Genomic DNA, 17,065 nt, shown 5'->3' with positions numbered 1-17,065 from the left:
TCCACAAAAGTTGAAAGAGGAGGAGAGGCTGAGGAAATGGCATCTTTGCCTATCATGTGTAAAGTGTTGTCGGCAACACCTTGGTTGCACCAAATCATGTACATAAATAGAATTCGGCCTCTACATTGCCTCATTCTTGATAAGACAACTATGAAACACCACCCGCCAGTGCTTCATCAACCTAGCGAAAAGAAACACTTTCACGTTGCTATCTCATAAGAATATGCTTAGGAATCCTCTCTTAACTTTTTTTTTCTGAAATTTTGCTTTGAACTATTCGAAAAATATTCTAGAAATATTCGAGAAATATTCGAAAAATATTCGATTCGATTCGCACTACCACTTATATATCGAATTCGCTTCGCACCCGAAATTTTCCTATTCGCACAGCTCTACTATTAATTAAAGTGTGCTTCTTGAACTTTGCATGACAATATAATCACGGTGTTGCGTGTGCACAACATCGCATTGGAAACATAGAGCAAAAAAATCAAGTATAATACAAAAAAAGTAATATGCGATAACACATATTATCGTCAATTTTTAGCGCTGATTCTTTCACTGTTCATGGATAGCCAACTATCCCAACAGTCTGTTCTGCTAAAGCCCTAACCAGAGCGACAAATTTGTGATATGTCGGACTCTTGTTCCCAAGCACACAAATAATGCGTGCAGGCACAATGTACGTTTTAAAAAACCCCTGACACCAAAATTTAACCTCGAAACCCATTACCAGATGCGATGGTGATCCCTAGAGGCCGGATTTTTGGCTAAAGGAGCACATTTTAGGTGCCAAAAATAGGCAGGCAAAACAATGTTTTAGGCCCCCAATATCATAAATATAGGCGCAATAAATTTTTACATAAATGCAAATAATTTTAAAGGAAGATGTGTGCAACCTCTATTTACGACAGGAAAACAAAAAAAAATGAACGTAGCTTGCACTGGAGGTGCAATGCTAAAGAGACAGTGGAGCTGATGGGCACCCATCTAGTAATGGCTTCTGCTGTTTTGCCAAGTATTGCAAATTTTCTCTTTCTTTTTCCTTCTCTGTTTTTTTCCATGTATTTTTTTCAGTTTATTTCTATTTATTCATTTTTCTTTCTCTTTCTTTCTCCTCCTCATTTCTCGCTCACTTGCTCCTTTTTTTTTTTGTTGGGGTCTAACGTCCAAAAACTACAACATGATTATGAGAGACGCCGTAGTGGAGGGCTCCGGAAATATAGACCACCTGGGGTTCTTTAACATGCACCTAAATCTAAGTACACGGGCCTATAGCATTTTCGCCTTTGCTTCCTCCATCTTCTATCCCTCTCTTATCTTTCTCATCTTCCTATGCCATGCTTTACTCTCTTCCCTCCTCCTCATGCTCACTTCCCTTTCCTGCCCCGCTTGCTACACTATACTATACAAGGCTATGCTAAGCTCTACTAGCATGCCTGGATAGCCGAGTGGTTAAGATGCTTGCCTTCGATCGAGGGCAAGTGGGTTCGTATCTCGCCTCGTGAACAATTTTTTTTCACGAAGAATTTCTCATTTTCTCTTTCTTTCTCTCACCCATCACGGTACTACAGGCCACACCGGAGAAATTGTTCTGGGAGCGAAGCAGAAGAGGACGAAGATGTAGAGAGTGCAATTCACGATGATGATCATTTCTGTTTATGACAGACAAATCATGATGAGCTTAAACAGCTTCGCTGTTAACCCTTTATTGTTTAAGGTGGTACACAGGCACCAACAGTTGAATGTAGCCGTGCAATTGTCCTTTGTCATGCACGCTTTGCAGAACACGGTCTCTCCGCTTATTCTGTAGCATGGTGAGTCACTGTCAAATCAACACACACCTCTGTGTCTTTTTCGGCATGACTGAAAATGGTAGAGCTGGAGCAGACATCCAGATCGCTAAAAGACCAGAAGGAGGGCCTTCTTCCTATTGGCCGGGTCAAATTGTGTAGAACCAGTTCCTCCCCTGGCGGTAAACACTTTAAAAAGTACACTGCAAACTAAACAAAGGCCACGTGGCCTTTGAAGTCTTTCTTAAATTTCGCATTCACCAACCGCTCGGACCATGTCGGTGCGGCTGGCGCACCCCATTTCACAACTGCTAGCGGTTGTTTTCGGGAATTGGTTGAACCAGAGGACAACATTGAACCCCATAGAGTTCCAAACTGTCAATGCTGCATGGAAACATGAATAATGAGCTCAAACTGTACCAGGAAGTGAAACTTGAGGTTAAATAGTGTTCACATAGGTGCTGGTTTTGAAAATAGGCATTTACAAGCACTTATATGCATACAGGCATGAATGCCAAAAATAGGCATTTATAGGCATAAAAACACTATAAAAGCCCTCAGCATGTAATTCGTGCTCATATAACAAAGTGGCACAATAAGAGCGTAAGGAACAAAATAGGCGTTTGCCTAAAATCCGGCCTCTAGTGATCCCCTATGGTACAGAATTCATCTGCTTTTCATGCTCAAGGCTTTAAATTGTGAACTGCTCTTTTAATTTCCAAGCGCAGTTTTTTAAACATGGCAAGACAACAAGTATCTGTGTATATGCACATATTGGAAAAAGAAAAGCCTTGCAGTGGATATGTTAGGCAACATGAGTCAGCAAGCACAAATTTGGCACTTAGTTCATGCCGATGTACTCCTGGTTAGTGTGCAGTAATGCTGTGTTCCTGGCAGTCATAGACGTTTCACTGTGATGCAGTGAGGATTGCTAACAGCAGGAAGAACTAACCACTGTGCAGTACAACCTGCAGCTAATGTTGTCGAAAAGTGGACTGCCACGCTGTTTCAAGAATGTGAAAGGTGTTCCGGTCCAATATGCAGATTCCACAAGGAGCGAATAAAAAATAAATAGTAATTAAACATTTATGCATTCATCATGGCCTTAGGGAAGCAAATCATGCACTAAATCAACAGGCTTTCCAAGAAGCATGAAATCTTTAAATAAGCTTCAGGTAGGCACATTTTGTATTTCAAGTTATCGATATATCACATTTACCGTTTCCGTTTCGCTTCTTTTCTCTGTCCGTGTGTGTGGTTGCGCTGCCGGTAAATATGAAGTACAACCAACTGGCCCAAGTTTTCGTTTTATTACATCGATATATCAGTGTTTCACTGATGTAACTCCAGATTTATATGTCGTCATTGTTCTGGGTGACATATGCTTGGTTTTGCATCAGAAAAAGAAAAACCCCGAACAGAGTTGAACTGCTAGACACTCACCTGGCACTTAGAGGAAGAAAGTATGTGCCCATCCAACAGTGTATCTGCACATTGCATGCTGCTCAAATTTACATCATGTTAACCTTTTAGAAACATTGTCACGTGGATGGCCAGGAAAGAAAAGAAGTTCTTGGAAATGTCATAGAAGGGGACTCACTCTGCTGGGAAATGCAGCATCTGGATTCATAAGCAAGCTGGCCGCCAGCTGAATGAGGTCATTCAGAGAAGCGTGCTCAATGACTGCCACGGCACTGAGCAGCCCTCGCTCTAATGTGCCATCGTGCCTGTCCTTGCGCTGTAACCATGATAAGTGGCGCAGCAGAGCTGCCAATGTTGCCACCTGGTGCTCCTGCACAGTGTGAAGCAACATGCAAAGCAAAGGCTCAATCCTTGACAAAGTATGTGCCAAAATGTAGCAACCTTTAAGTGTGGGATGTACAAATGGTCTCTTTCAAAATCAATTACTGTTACATTATTTCTGGCAGTGCATGAAAAGAAACAGTACAGCCAAGTAGAGATACGGAGCCTGAAGGGGGTCACAATTCTCTTAGTATACAAGATGTGGGCCCCAAGTAGCATGCACGCCTATAGTTTCCACTTTAATTAATGCATTGCATGGCTGCGTTGCAGTGAAGCTTACTAAAGCAAATGTCATATGTAACACAAGCCTTTAGTGAAAAATTTTGGGGACTCTTGAGCTTCGCCTTCAAGAGTAGAATGCGTAATCGGGCCCCGTTCGCATCGCCTTCTCAATCGCTAGCCTGGCTTCGCTTCTCATAGACAGCTCAGCCATGCTGCAAGGAAGGGAACCATAGCCCTTTCAAGCTATCCTAGAATGCGTACTGTACAGTTGCAAATTGCCCACTATGCCATAATTCTGATTTCTGCCTTTTACCAATTGCCAAAGTACCCCTACACGTACATAAGGAACACGCGCACCGATGCAGCTGTTCGCTGTCTGTGTTGATGTTGCTGCTGATGATGAATAATTACGCCTGAGCGCTTTGTCATGGGTAGAACTTTAAACCACCCGCTCATTCCTCACTCATATGTTTTGACCTGGTGAAATTCTATCAGGGTTCGTACAGGTTTCAAAGGAGAAAATTCAAGGATATTCAAGGAATTCCCCTATAGGAGGATTTTCAAGGCCCTCTTCGACAGGTAATCTTTTTTTCCCGTGTCGAAGATCTTGAGAAACAGTGCTCTCCTCTCAAAAGGTCTGACATTTCTTGCACAAAGAAAATACATGTCACAATACAAAGTCACAGAGGCGCATTTCTTCTCACCACAAGAAAACGCCTTTGCCACTTCACTGTCTGGGACATGCGTTGAGGTAACTCCCCTGCTTGGGATGACGACTGGTACGAGAAGTGGAATGTGACGACTTTCAAGGTACAAAGAATTTCTGCGTCAGTGACAAGCTCGTGCGTTTTAGAAGCATCATTTAAGCTTGGCGACTGCAACGGAGACCTGTAGTGGACTGCTCTGTCGCAACAGGCATCAGGTAGCTTTTCAACGCGCTCCCGCCCATCTTGATTGCGCCAATGCTTGGCACTTTTCATCTGACTTTTTAAAGCGGATCACCATGGCAGTCACATCAAAAGTTTTGCCGCAAGGCTTGCACTTAGCCGATGCGGATTCGTCTTGTCAGGTGCAATCCAGTGCTTGTATCGCGATGATGGCCTCATAGTCTGAAATTTGCTTTTTTTCCAGCACTGTTCACATATCAACACATCACTTGCACCCCTTGCACTAACACGTAGAAGGCACACCATTCCAAAAAGCGCTGGTAGCACAAGAACACGACTAGGTTAAAGCCCGTGCCCAAACGCGACGCCACGTTGGACTAGTCAGACGGAGACAATGGACTGCGATAGCAATGGGGCGACTGCGCTCACAGCCGATACTACTTCCGCTAGCACTGGTGGTGACGTTTTAAGTCACTGACACGGCGTCTACAGTGAACGCTGCCGCCGAGCTCACACCAAGTCCAATGTGGCCAGGCGCCACGATAGTCGGCTAAATAGGTACAAAAATTGGGACGGTTTCTAGGCCGCATTTCAGAACTCAAACAAAAGACAAAAGTTCAGCAACGAAAACCGTTTTCACGATGACAATACCAATTCAAATTTAGCATTCAAAAATTCAAGGTTTTTCAAGGACTGGTTTAAATTCAAGGTTTTCAAGGGCCTTGAAAACAGACTTTCGATTTTCAAGGGTATTCAAGGGTTTCAAGGACCTGTGCACACCCTGTCTATGCATCTGCCATGCAATCATATGTGTTAATGACGTTCCTCGTACTACCTAACATTCATATAGTGTTTTTTTTTCCGAAGCAATTTCGAGCATGGGCGTGGCTCTGAGGTAGAACACCTGCTTGCCCCGTAGAAGGCCTTTGTTCAATTCCCAGTTCAACTGGAGATTTATTTTAATATTTATTAATTTGCATTTATTTTGATTTTCCAGTCATGGACAATGCTGATTTTTCGCTAACAACTAACGACACCGACACACCAAACTGAAATTTCTGCGAAACGAGCTCTTTAGCTCTATCGTGTTAAAAGTGTTGGAACTGTGTTGGGACAAGCCCCAAATCAACAGCTACAAAGTTTCCAATGAAGTCAATTGAACTTTGACCTCTGCTGACTTGCCTTGCATGAATTGTGCAAGACAACTGTCCCATCTGCAAGTTGGCCCAAAGAAGGTAAAGAAAATTCACTTTAGAAGTGATACTGCAGTGAACCTTCTTTAAAGGGCCAGTAAACAGGCTCCAAATTTTTTTTACTTTTCCCAAAGAAGCTTGCAAATTCAGGCAGAAAGCCATGGTGATCACATGTTATGAGTATCACAGCACTGTGCGCCATGCACTCTCTCCATTTCCAAAAAAAAAAAATCACAGCATATCCACGGGTGAATGATGATGAGTGGGGCGAAGCTCCGGAGGGAATCATCGGTAAACCGTGAACTCTTCCGTGAAATTCGCCCAGTACATCATATAAAGAGTGTGAAACACCGTGTATATTAAACATCAAACTTTTATTGTACTGTTGGTTTACGTGGTCCCTTCATTATCACTGCTTTGTGATCGGTGAAATGCAGGGAAAGTGTCCGCTCCCGTGCGAAAGAGAAAGCGCGCCAAGAGCGACCGCATTCCCTGCTCGCCCTGTGAGAATTAACGGCAAGGCTAGAGGGAAGACACGACGCGCTAGCATTCCTCTTCATGTTCCCGACGCGAGGTCGGTAGCATGCCCAACGAAAGCCAACGGAACGCGATCGTGCAAGTGCTCCAGCTTCGCGAACAATGCACGGCGTTTACTGCACATAACGCCCAAAATCAAACATCTTGCTCAAGGTGTGCTTTGCATTTTTCGTAGAAATAATTCTTTATCATGTACATTAAGACAAAAAGTTGAAAGCTCACTAGAATATATCGCCCGCAAGGTATGTCTTTTAGTGTGATTAAATCAAGAAACGCTACGATGTCTTGTAAATTATGATATCTAGTGAATTGCTCATCTAGTGAGCAATTCATTAAACTAGAGCTGGCTACATACATACTACTACTACTACTACTACTACTATACTACTACTACTACTACTACTACTACTACTACTACTACTACTACTACAGAGGAGGGAACGACCAACACCCTAAGGAGCTTCGCCCCTAAAACCATTCCTGCGCCTCTCTCCAGTGCCTGTCCAGTCCTCCTCGTCCGCAATGTGATGCCCATGGGCCACTTTATGCACCAACCTCGTCAACTGATCCTTTGCACTACGAAGGTCTCTTGTGGTGAGCTTACTGTGATGGCGATGTCACTAAATCTGCCACTGGCTGTTGCTAATGCCGCAAATGTGGTTTCGGTTTCGTACTTGATCGACTCGATTTGCGAAACGTGCTTTCCAAATAATGTCTTAGCGCCACAAAATCAGTGCAATATAAATTCATTAGTATCACCCGAAAAATGCCTCAATATCAAGTTATCCAGGCTTGTGGCCATACTGCACGTTACGTCACCCGCGTCACTACCCAACAGCTAGCCACAGTTTTCATTTTCAGGCAGCTGCCAAGAAGTGCATGGATTGTCATGCAACATTTTAACGCGAAACCGCTACTTGGCCAGGTTTGCAAAAGCGCAACTTGTATGGTGTCTGCAAAAGCCGTGCGCGGAAAACACATAACCTCTCCTACCGGCACTGAGCCGGCTCCAATGTGTACGGCACTGCTTTAGTGTACAAATCATGTAACACAATGCGACCTCCGCATTTTCTCATTTTTTATAAGACCTCTAGTGAACACGACTTAGCAGCACCCTCCAGTGCTTCATCAACCGAGCCAAAAGAAACGCTTTCATGTTCCTATCTCGTGAGAAATGCTTAGGAATTTTCTGCAAACTTTCTGTGATTTCACATCAAGGTATGAGAAAAATATTCGAGAAATATTAGAAAATATTCGATTCGATTTGCACTCAAGCCATATTTATTGAATTTGCTGGCACCCAAAATTTTGCTAATCGCACAGTTCTACTTAACACCCCATTGTCCAAAGGCAGCCACCAGCGCTTGCAAACCAGAGGCAATGAAAGCTTGGCGTTAAAGTATTGCACAATACTGACATTTTTACCAGTACTGAGGGCAGCAACGTCTACAAACAAATGATTGCAATGTTAATATGTCACAAGGGTAGAAAAATAAAAAACTCACAGCTTTTAGCTTGGGCAGCACACGAAGCACCAAGGAGCGGCCTTTCCGCACACCCACCACCTGAATGAAGCGTTCTTCAGAGGGCTGTACCTCAGCAAAAAGCTTTTCTGAAATTTCTAGACGACGCTCTGCAGAGCAGCTGCTATCCTCATACTCCAGAACTGCGGAGTAAAGCTGAAAAACCACAAGAACATCCAGAACACTTTAGCGACAATGATGTATCTAGGAGATAGGATCATTTTTGAAATATCAGCCCTCCTTGTGGAATGGTGCAAAACACATCCTTTAGTGCCTCACAACAGTATGCGCTTATTGAAAAATGAGTCATCGCTGATACGCACAACCTATCATCAAACCTGTGAAATACTGCACCAGCAGCTAAAGGCACTATATTACATTTGTGCCTTAAATTTCTTGCATTTAAGACAGTTGTTGAGGCGGTATGAAGGCAACAACTCCTACAGAGTGCAGCATGCCAGTAATACGGACGTGCTTGGTGATTTGCACTGATGTTCCTGCACAACATGAACAACTTGGGAAATAGGTACTGAGTGCCACACAAACTGGCTGAACTATGCCCACTATTTCTGGACCACCAAAGCTCCCTTGTTGGGAAAAAGCACGCCAGGACTAATGTTAAGCACGTGATTTGCATAGTACAAGAAATTGCATAGGCATGTGGAATGGGTTATGCAATGCAGACAATTAGACAAATCAATCACTAAGTGCACAAACATGAGCCGTCGATACAAAAGAATAATGTCATAATGCATTTACTGGGCATTGCTGGTCCTGCGAAAGCCAGCCTTTGCTTTCAGATATCATAATTCTGGGCAAGATTGGAGGTATGCTAGCGTGCAAGTTAGTCAAAATGTTGCACATAAGACAGAACAAAAGATGTGCATCAGTGGCACTGCTGTGAACTTGTTTATTTATTGTGATACTACAGGCCAATACTTTGGCCCAAGCAGGAGGGGCATTACAAGGAAGAAGAACATACAAGCATGCATAAACAAACTGTAAAAGAACTTGTAGTTGGGCTAGTTGGTAGAACATTTCAAATATCAGACCGCACGCACACACTCAGGCACAAAACTCGTACAGCGCTTACTTCCAACTATTTATTTATTGCACGAATGCTTGAACAAATACATCATGTGGCACATGCGCGCATTAACACCAGCAAAGCCAGTTGCACATATTATCAAGAACATAGTTTTTTTTAAATGCGGAGCATTTCTTAGTCGCACCTGTGGCATCGGCCGCTGTCCACACCCCCACTGCGCATGCTCGGCTCGTCTCGTGCCCGCAGCAAGCCTCTCCTCTCCCTCCTTCGCATGCTCGGCTCGTCTCGTGCCGGCAGCAGGCCTCTCCTCTCTCTCCCTCCCTCCTTCCTCTCCGTCCCTCCTCCTCTCGATCGAACACAGGCGGTGTGCTATAAGCGGCGGAGCGCGCGTTCGGAATTCAGTCAAGGGCATCTTTACTTCGCTTTCGCTTGACTTGACGCTTTGCTTGACTCGACGCTTTGCTTGACTCGAGTAGATGCGATGGAAGCAACTGTACCTTCAATCAGCGTCCCACCACTCGTTGAAGGCAACGTTACCCCACCCTCACCGTCGTCGGCGTCAACAACAGCAAGCAACGCAGAAGACAAGGCTGCGAAGAGACGAGCATACGATGCTGAACGCAAGCGTTTGAAGCGAGCTGCGGACCCGGAACTTCGTGCACGAGAAGCTGCTGCGAGACGGCAACGACGGGCTGTGGATCCTGAACGTCGTGCTCGAGAAGCAGCAACCGTTCGTGAACGTCGAGCAGCGGATCCATCACTCGGGCAGTGCGCGCTTCTGCGAAACCCAATTACGCAACATTCATGTGATACCCCCACCACTCTGCAACGCATTTACTCAAGTTCCCCCCGTGGGAAGATGCGGGCAACATTTTTTCCTTTTTCAGTGATGCTACCGAGGACTTCTGATTTGGAGCAATTTTTGGAGCAGCAAAATTTTCATTATGGAGCACTTTGGAGCAGCAAGAAGTTCCATGTTGGAGCACGATGGAGCAGCTAATTTCACATCCTGGAGTACACTGGAGAAGTATGTTGCACTTACATTCAATCATCTGAATGAATATTTTAGGACTCTTATGAAAAGCTAGAAATATTTCGATTCATTGCAAATCTCATGGAGAAAATCATCTCAGGAGCACTCTAAATTCAGTCAATAATGCAAAATATTGACGTCATGCATTTGATTGTTCTCGAATGAGCTATTCAGCAAGTTTTTTCTTCAAAACTAGCAAATAAACAAATACTGGATACTGAAAAGTGTACTTTATGACATAACACTCTAAATACATCTAAGTAATTATCAGCAGAAGTGGTAGACAAACGCCAAGACATACAACAGTGCCTCAATGCTAAAGATTCACACTATCGCCAATGCACTTCCCTAAAGCGACTCAAAGGCAGAGGCCTGGTTCTTTTTCTCCTGGGTCGATTGTATTGCAGGGTGCAACATGACATCACTTAGCTGGGCTCAGAAAGCCAACTTCTTGCGACACTCGCTTCCCTCCTTCTGAGGCCCTCTCTGTGCTGTAGCGAGAGCATTCTCGCAGTGCTTCCAGACTATCGCTTGCGCATGCGCTGGGTTGCCTGAAAGATGGAGAATTGCTTTAAGGCGAGCATCCGCGAAAGTGTCTGGAAGTGCATTAAACGGGGACTACATATGATTCAACAAACTTGGTGTTCCTTTTAAAGTGAAGCTGTATATGGCTAGGACATGCCCTAGTGTCCTCTAGAGAGCAGTGCAAAAAATAATGCGTACTGAGCGTTAACAGCCCGGCCGTTGACAACCCGCCTTACATATCAAACTGGCGTCCACCATGAATGAAGGAAAGAAGATGACTCTTAGGGGCTCCTTTTCTTTGTTAGACACAATTAATAAGAACTAACAGACAATAACTCCAAGGAAAGTATAGGGGGTGTTATCTGTAGTATTTAGAATATAAATGTGAAGAAAGTAAAGTGGACAAAAAGATAACTTGCCGCCGGCAGGGACCGAACCTGCGACCTTCGAATAACGCATCCGATGCGCTACCATTGAGCTACGGCGGTGGTCATCCTCCCGTCCACTTTATGGAGTATATGTGCATTTAAACCTTGGAGTGTTAGTCAGCGCCAATCACAGCCATGGCGGCGAGTGTGGAACACTTTTTCTGCCTTTCTGGCGTCATGTAGCATGTGATCTTTTTACGAGCTGGCAGCTGACCAATAATCCCTCGCATACTACCTGAAGGCATCATCGGTCCCTGCCGGCGGCAAGTTATCTTTTCGTCCACTTTACTTTCTTCACATTTATATTCTAAATACTACAGATAACACCCCCTATACTTTCCTTGGCGTTATTGTCTGTTAGTTCTCATTAATATTGTGTCTAACAAAGAAAACGAGCCCTTAAGAGTCATCTTCTTTCCTTCATTCATAGCAAGGGGTCTCGTTCTGGCAGACTTGATGCCTTCAGGTAGTATGCGAGGGATTATTGGTCAGCTGCCAGCTTGTAAAAAGATCACGTGCTACGTGACGCCACAAAGGCAGAAAGAGAGTGTTCCACACTCGCCGCCATGACTGTGATTGGCACTGACTAACACTCCAAGGTTTAAATGCACATATATACCCCATAAAATGGAGGGGAGGATGACCGCCGCCGTAGCTCAGTGGTAGAGCATCGGACGCGTTATTCGAAGGTCGCAGGTTCGGTCCCTGCCGGCGGCAAGTTATCTTTTCGTCCACTTTACTTTCTTCACATTTATATTCTAAATACTACAGATAACACCCCCTATACTTTCCTTGGCATTATTGTCTGTTAGTTCTCATTAATATGGTGTCCACCATGTCATATCTGTGCCGGACGCTAAAAAGCTTCGCTGGTCGTCCAGCTTACAGATTGGAATGGCTCCTCATTTTTTAGCAGTGAAGCTGTTTGAAGCCATCGACAACTTGTGCTCCGTCGTGCAAAACTCTTCAGGTGGGTATGCGCGACAGAAATTGGGGCAAGCCCCACTACCGAGCAGGGACGAGCGTTAAAAAAGGTACGAGCAGGTACCAGGTACAGAAGGTACGAGCTTTAAACGAAAACTCTGTTCGGCGAAGTGGAGCACGTGAAACTCGTGAAAGAGAGAAGAGAAAAAGAGAACAGAAGATGGCCAATAGAAAGAAAGCGAAAGAAAAAAAATAGAGAGAAGTAAGGGAATAAAGACATAAAAAGACAAAAAGGCATAGAGAGAGAGAGAAGGAAGACAAGACACGACAAGAGATAGAAAGAACAGAGAGCAGGACTGAATGAAAGAAGACAGAAATAGATAGAAAGAAGCAGAGAAAGAGATAGAAAGAAACAAGCAATAGAGAGAGAAGGCAAAGAAAGAAAGATAGAAAGAAACCGATACAATAAAGATACAAGAAACAGAGAGAAAGAAACACCCAGCTTCCTTCAGGCTTGGCACCACTAGTGCGAAGCTGCCATAATCAATTTCTCTTTTATTGCGATAGCAATTACGCACACTCCCGATTGGGGTTTTGGCGTCGCCGTTGCCGTCATTTTCAGTATAAAGTCCAAATTGATAACATCGCTTCGCGCATAACATCTCCCGCGCATCGTATGTTATACATGCGTAAAGGCTGCAACGACGCGTCTGAAGCGGAGATGAGCCGGCCGTCTCCGTTGCACGGAGGGCGCATGCGATGACATCACTCCGCACGCGATGCTTGTCGCCGATTGCTCATCAAGCAGAGAGGAAACGCCCCGCCCGTCTTTTGTAAGGAGGATGAAGTGACGGGATGGAGGGGGAGGGGTCGCTGCGTCGCTCGAAAGGAGCGGTCGCTGGCGCACGCTCTCTCGCCAGGCATCAGGAGACGGATCGTAAACTTACTGCGCTCGCAACGCTTACTTCACGTATAGAGAACTGAAAGTACAGCAACCACTTCGGTCTCAGAAGCGGCACATTCTCTTATATCTGCGCTCTGTTGAGTTACGCGAGATCGGATCCAAAAGAGTTAGCTGCTAGCCTTACTATGCATAACATACAATTTTTTGCTATCGCATTCACTGCTTCGCCTTTAAGGAAACTATTTTTTTTTAACCGTCAGCTATTGACCCAGGAAAGCGAGGGGCGGATGCATAACATAGCGTAGCCGTAGCCACTTCACAGTGGGCCTTACGACGCCTGGGCCGCCAGCGACGGGCCCTACTACTGACAGCTGCGCAAATTAAAACAGATTTAATTGCGGCTGCTCCGACCAGGAGGCATCCTTTTATTAATAAGATGACATTTGAAAAAAAAAAAAAAAACAACAAGCAAAATATTCGAATTTGGCTCCTAACACTCACGAACTCAAAAGGGCAGGGCCTTTCAGGGGGTATTGCCGCAAAAGCGATTACCAACCCGGATGTGCTGGTGGAATAAAATTACGAAAAAGCTCCTTTGGATGAAGATTCATGAATAAAGTATGTTTGATGAAAAGTGACAACGCGCACTGTTCAACGTGCTCTTCCATGGACGTGAAGCAAAACAAATTCGACACTGCTCTAGTTTTCCCTAATTCTATTCCGCGATGTCCAGAAACATCTTCCATGGCGTGAAGCAAAACAAATTCGACACTGCTCTAGTTTTCCCTAATTCTATTCCGCGATGTCCAGAAACATAAGTTACAGACATTCTAGCGGCGCGCGTGTAGATATTACTGAACATTGCTTCAATTGCGTGCCGTGCGACTCCTGAAACGAGCTATCAGCAGCGTTTCTGGAACAGACGACGTCTGCCGATGAATCGCCGCCTCACTTTCACACTGTCGATTGAGGCGTCCCGAGCTTCTGCGGAGGATGCATTTTGCTGTCGAGCCGACTTGCACAACGGAAGCTGCGTCGGCGCCGATCATGGCGTCATGAATCGAGACGCTCACGCTCGCGCTGTTTACCCAGCGGATATTTCTTGGTCCATGGTTGTGACTTCGGCGGCCCCAAGATGAAGCTGCATGTTTTGACGCGCCCGTGGTGCGATTGCCGGCGATAGACGCCTCCAAACCCAAGACTCTGGCGCTGTTGGCGCAATTGGCGCAGGAGTGGAATCACTGCTTTTTTTTCTCACAGCCTGGAATTGATGAACTGAATTTCACTGGGAAACAAGATAGTGAAGGCACGCTTAATAGCGGTGCTCATCCTTTTCAATAAAAAAAAAAAGAGCCTCTAAAACCTCATGTGCTGTCTTTCTTGTGCTTCTGCCACGAATCTTTGTCTGAGAAAATTGTGCGTTACACCCACACATATATGCACTCACCCAACCAGGTGCGCATACTTACGTTTCTTTTAACTTAATTTTTGGGCATGGTCTTTTTCCGGCCCGAGAAAATCGGGAAGGTGTGCCAATGCACTTAGTAGCAAAAGCGTGGCTGCGAGAAGCGTGACGGGCCATTTGTGAAATGTTCCACGGGGGTCGTGTACTCGGTACCCTTATCTTGTGACAAGGTGTACATTGGTCAAACCGAAAGATGTGTTCATGAGCAGTTAAGCCATGAAGAGTGGGTAAGCGCGACTAGACAGGGGCGTAGAAAAAAAATAGACAAGGACACAGAGCTATGTCCTTGTCTGTTTTCTTTCTACGTCCCTGTCTAGTTGCGCTTACACACTCTTCATGAATGCAAACGATGTAGCCCACCAGCATTTTGACCAGTTAGGGAGCATGCCCAAAAAATTAAGTAAAAGAGACGACAAGTATGCGCAACTGGTTGTGCGTGCTATATTGTGTGGGTGTGACGCACAATTTTCTCAGACAAAGATTCTTGGCAGAAGCACAAGAACGAAACAGCGCATGAGGTTTTAGAGGCTTTTTTATTGAAAAGGATGAGCACCGCTGTATAAGCGCACCTTCGTTATCTTTGTCTCCCGTGAAATCAATTGAGCAATTCTAGGCTGTGAGAAAAAGAAAAAAAAAAAGTATGTTCTTGATAATACGTGCAGTTGGCTTTGCTGGTGTAATGCACGCATGTGCACATGATGAATATATTCAAGCATTGTGCGATGAATAAATACCGTATACACTCATGTAAGGGCTGCACGTTTTTTTCCGCGATTTTGATGGGGTACGGCCCTTCCATGGAAGTGTTAAATTTTTGTTCAATTTTTATCCACTTATGGAAAACCTATTAATCGTGCCATATACCTAATGATGGGATACTGGCCGCTAGCTGCGGACATCCTCGCTAGATGTCTTCATTGGTATCGCTGCTGCTTGGGTCATCCGCCCGTTCATGTATCCAATTGTCCTCAGTGCTGTCCATAGTAGTGGAAACACCGGTGACCTATTGCCATCCGGTGGCTCCCGCAAAATGCGCCGTACGCGAGACGCGACAACGCTGCTGTTTGCTGGCGAGATTTTTTTCCGCAAAATTCGGACTGCCAAGTTGAGGGGAGTGGCCCTTACACGAGCGCAGCCCTTAGTCAAGTGTATACGGTAGTTGGAAGTGAGTCCTGTACGTGTTTAGTGCCTGTATGGGGGTGTGTGTGTGTGAATGTGCCATATGTTTGCGCTCAAATTATTTTTTGAAATTCCTTACATTTAAAAAAACAACTGGAGCGCAACAACGAAACATTTCAATGAGGCATAAATGAACATAGTGCATAAAAAGAAGCAGTAATCACACTTCGACACTGCTGAAATCACAAACATGGTTTGTCAAAGCAGCCACTAAGTCATTTGACCCAATTACACTAATGGGAAGTGAACTCCACTAGCTCACTGTTTGAGGGAACAACCTTACTTCCAAGTACTTGTTCCAGCGAAAATTGGTGGAAGCAAATATTCGTGACTGTGTTTTGTTCTTCTCGGAGTGGGCCAACATACAGAACACCATATTATTTTTCCCAGCAAGAGTATGGTTTCCCCGCGTATGTATGAATATCACAGCTTTTCTTTGGACAAGTTCTCCAATGCCCTTTATAGTGTGTGGGTCACAGCAGTGCGCTCCTTTCTTTCTGCTTTATGTTACCAGCCCACTACATAAGTATTATACCTGGTCGCACTGGCAAATTTAGTGTCATTTGAGCGAGTGCACCGACACTCCCGGAATGTCACTTTGGCGGCGTGCTACACGATTGGGAAAGGGACGTGTACTTTGGAAATGATGGTAACGGTGATGGGTCCTTAAGTGGCACAACAGATATTTTTATTTCAGGCAATAGTTTTCAAGTAATAATGTGTTACAGCTATAAGCTGCCCTTAAAATAACTTTACGTACAAACGCAGCGGCGTGTGCTGGGCATGCCCCTGGAAGTCGCGGATGTAAACTGCCTGAGAGCGAGAATAGCAGGGTAGTTTTTTGTGGTACTACAGAATGTTTTAATCCATAAGAATATTCTAATAATGAAAATGATAGTTTAAAAAAATTCTATGAACACGGCTTTGGATAATACCTCATTTATTCTCGAGCCACTGCTACCGAGGCTAGAACTCCGTCGCAGCGAGTGTCACTAAGCGTTCCCGTTGTGACAGTGTGCAAATGACACTAGCAGTGAAGTGTACTCCTCAAAGTGCACTTAAGTTGCCCCATGTGGCAGGGTATTATTGCCTTGCACAAACTGCAGCCGAATGTCTGGGAACATTCCAGATTATTTTAAAATCTTCTGTTAGGCTTGAGCGTGCAAACACAAACAGTTCTGGAACTAACGCGGCGGCCACCAGTGATAAGGCTCGAATGTTTGATGCCACATGTATAAAAGCCGACGCACCTTACCACAGATCAAATTATCGACGGCCGACGCTCTGTTCGTCACTATCGGTGTACAGCGTGTATCACTTGTCATTTGACTTTTCATTTCCCAGGCACAGGTTCAGCCAAATAAAGAGTTACGCCTTTAATAACCTGACTACTCTCTTCTTCGTTGTCACAACCACGTGACAGCAGCTTATTCTAATTTACAGGGTGATTCCATGAGAGATCGAACATGTATGTCCAGTCAATATTTTACAGCGAAAGCTGTTATGAGATCACTTCAGCGGCCGTTTTTGGCGCCGTAGTTGTCCACCGCTGCCGCCGGTGTCCGTAACCACTATCGCTCGAAATAAGAAAAACAAAAAAC

The 17,065-nt window shown here is 44.8% G+C and overlaps 1 protein-coding gene across 1 annotated transcript in view; it reads right to left on the bottom strand.

Annotated features, from left to right (window-relative positions):
• LOC119376825 (protein PAT1 homolog 1) overlaps nt 1-17,065 on the bottom strand; it is a gene marked incomplete at its 5' end in the record, with an annotated part of 63,069 nt that overhangs the window by 25,196 nt on the left and 20,808 nt on the right. Inside the window, 2 exon segments of the mRNA XM_037646522.2 lie at nt 3,394-3,585; nt 7,941-8,114. Coding sequence (XP_037502450.1) covers nt 3,394-3,585; nt 7,941-8,114 — 366 coding nt within the window.

The sequence above is a fragment of the Rhipicephalus sanguineus genome, unplaced genomic scaffold, assembly GCF_013339695.2.
Source record: "Rhipicephalus sanguineus isolate Rsan-2018 unplaced genomic scaffold, BIME_Rsan_1.4 Seq239, whole genome shotgun sequence".
Taxonomy (NCBI): Eukaryota; Metazoa; Arthropoda; class Arachnida; order Ixodida; family Ixodidae; genus Rhipicephalus; species Rhipicephalus sanguineus.
Note: the sequence above shows the minus strand (reverse complement) of the source record. Positions and strands in the feature narration are given on the sequence as shown.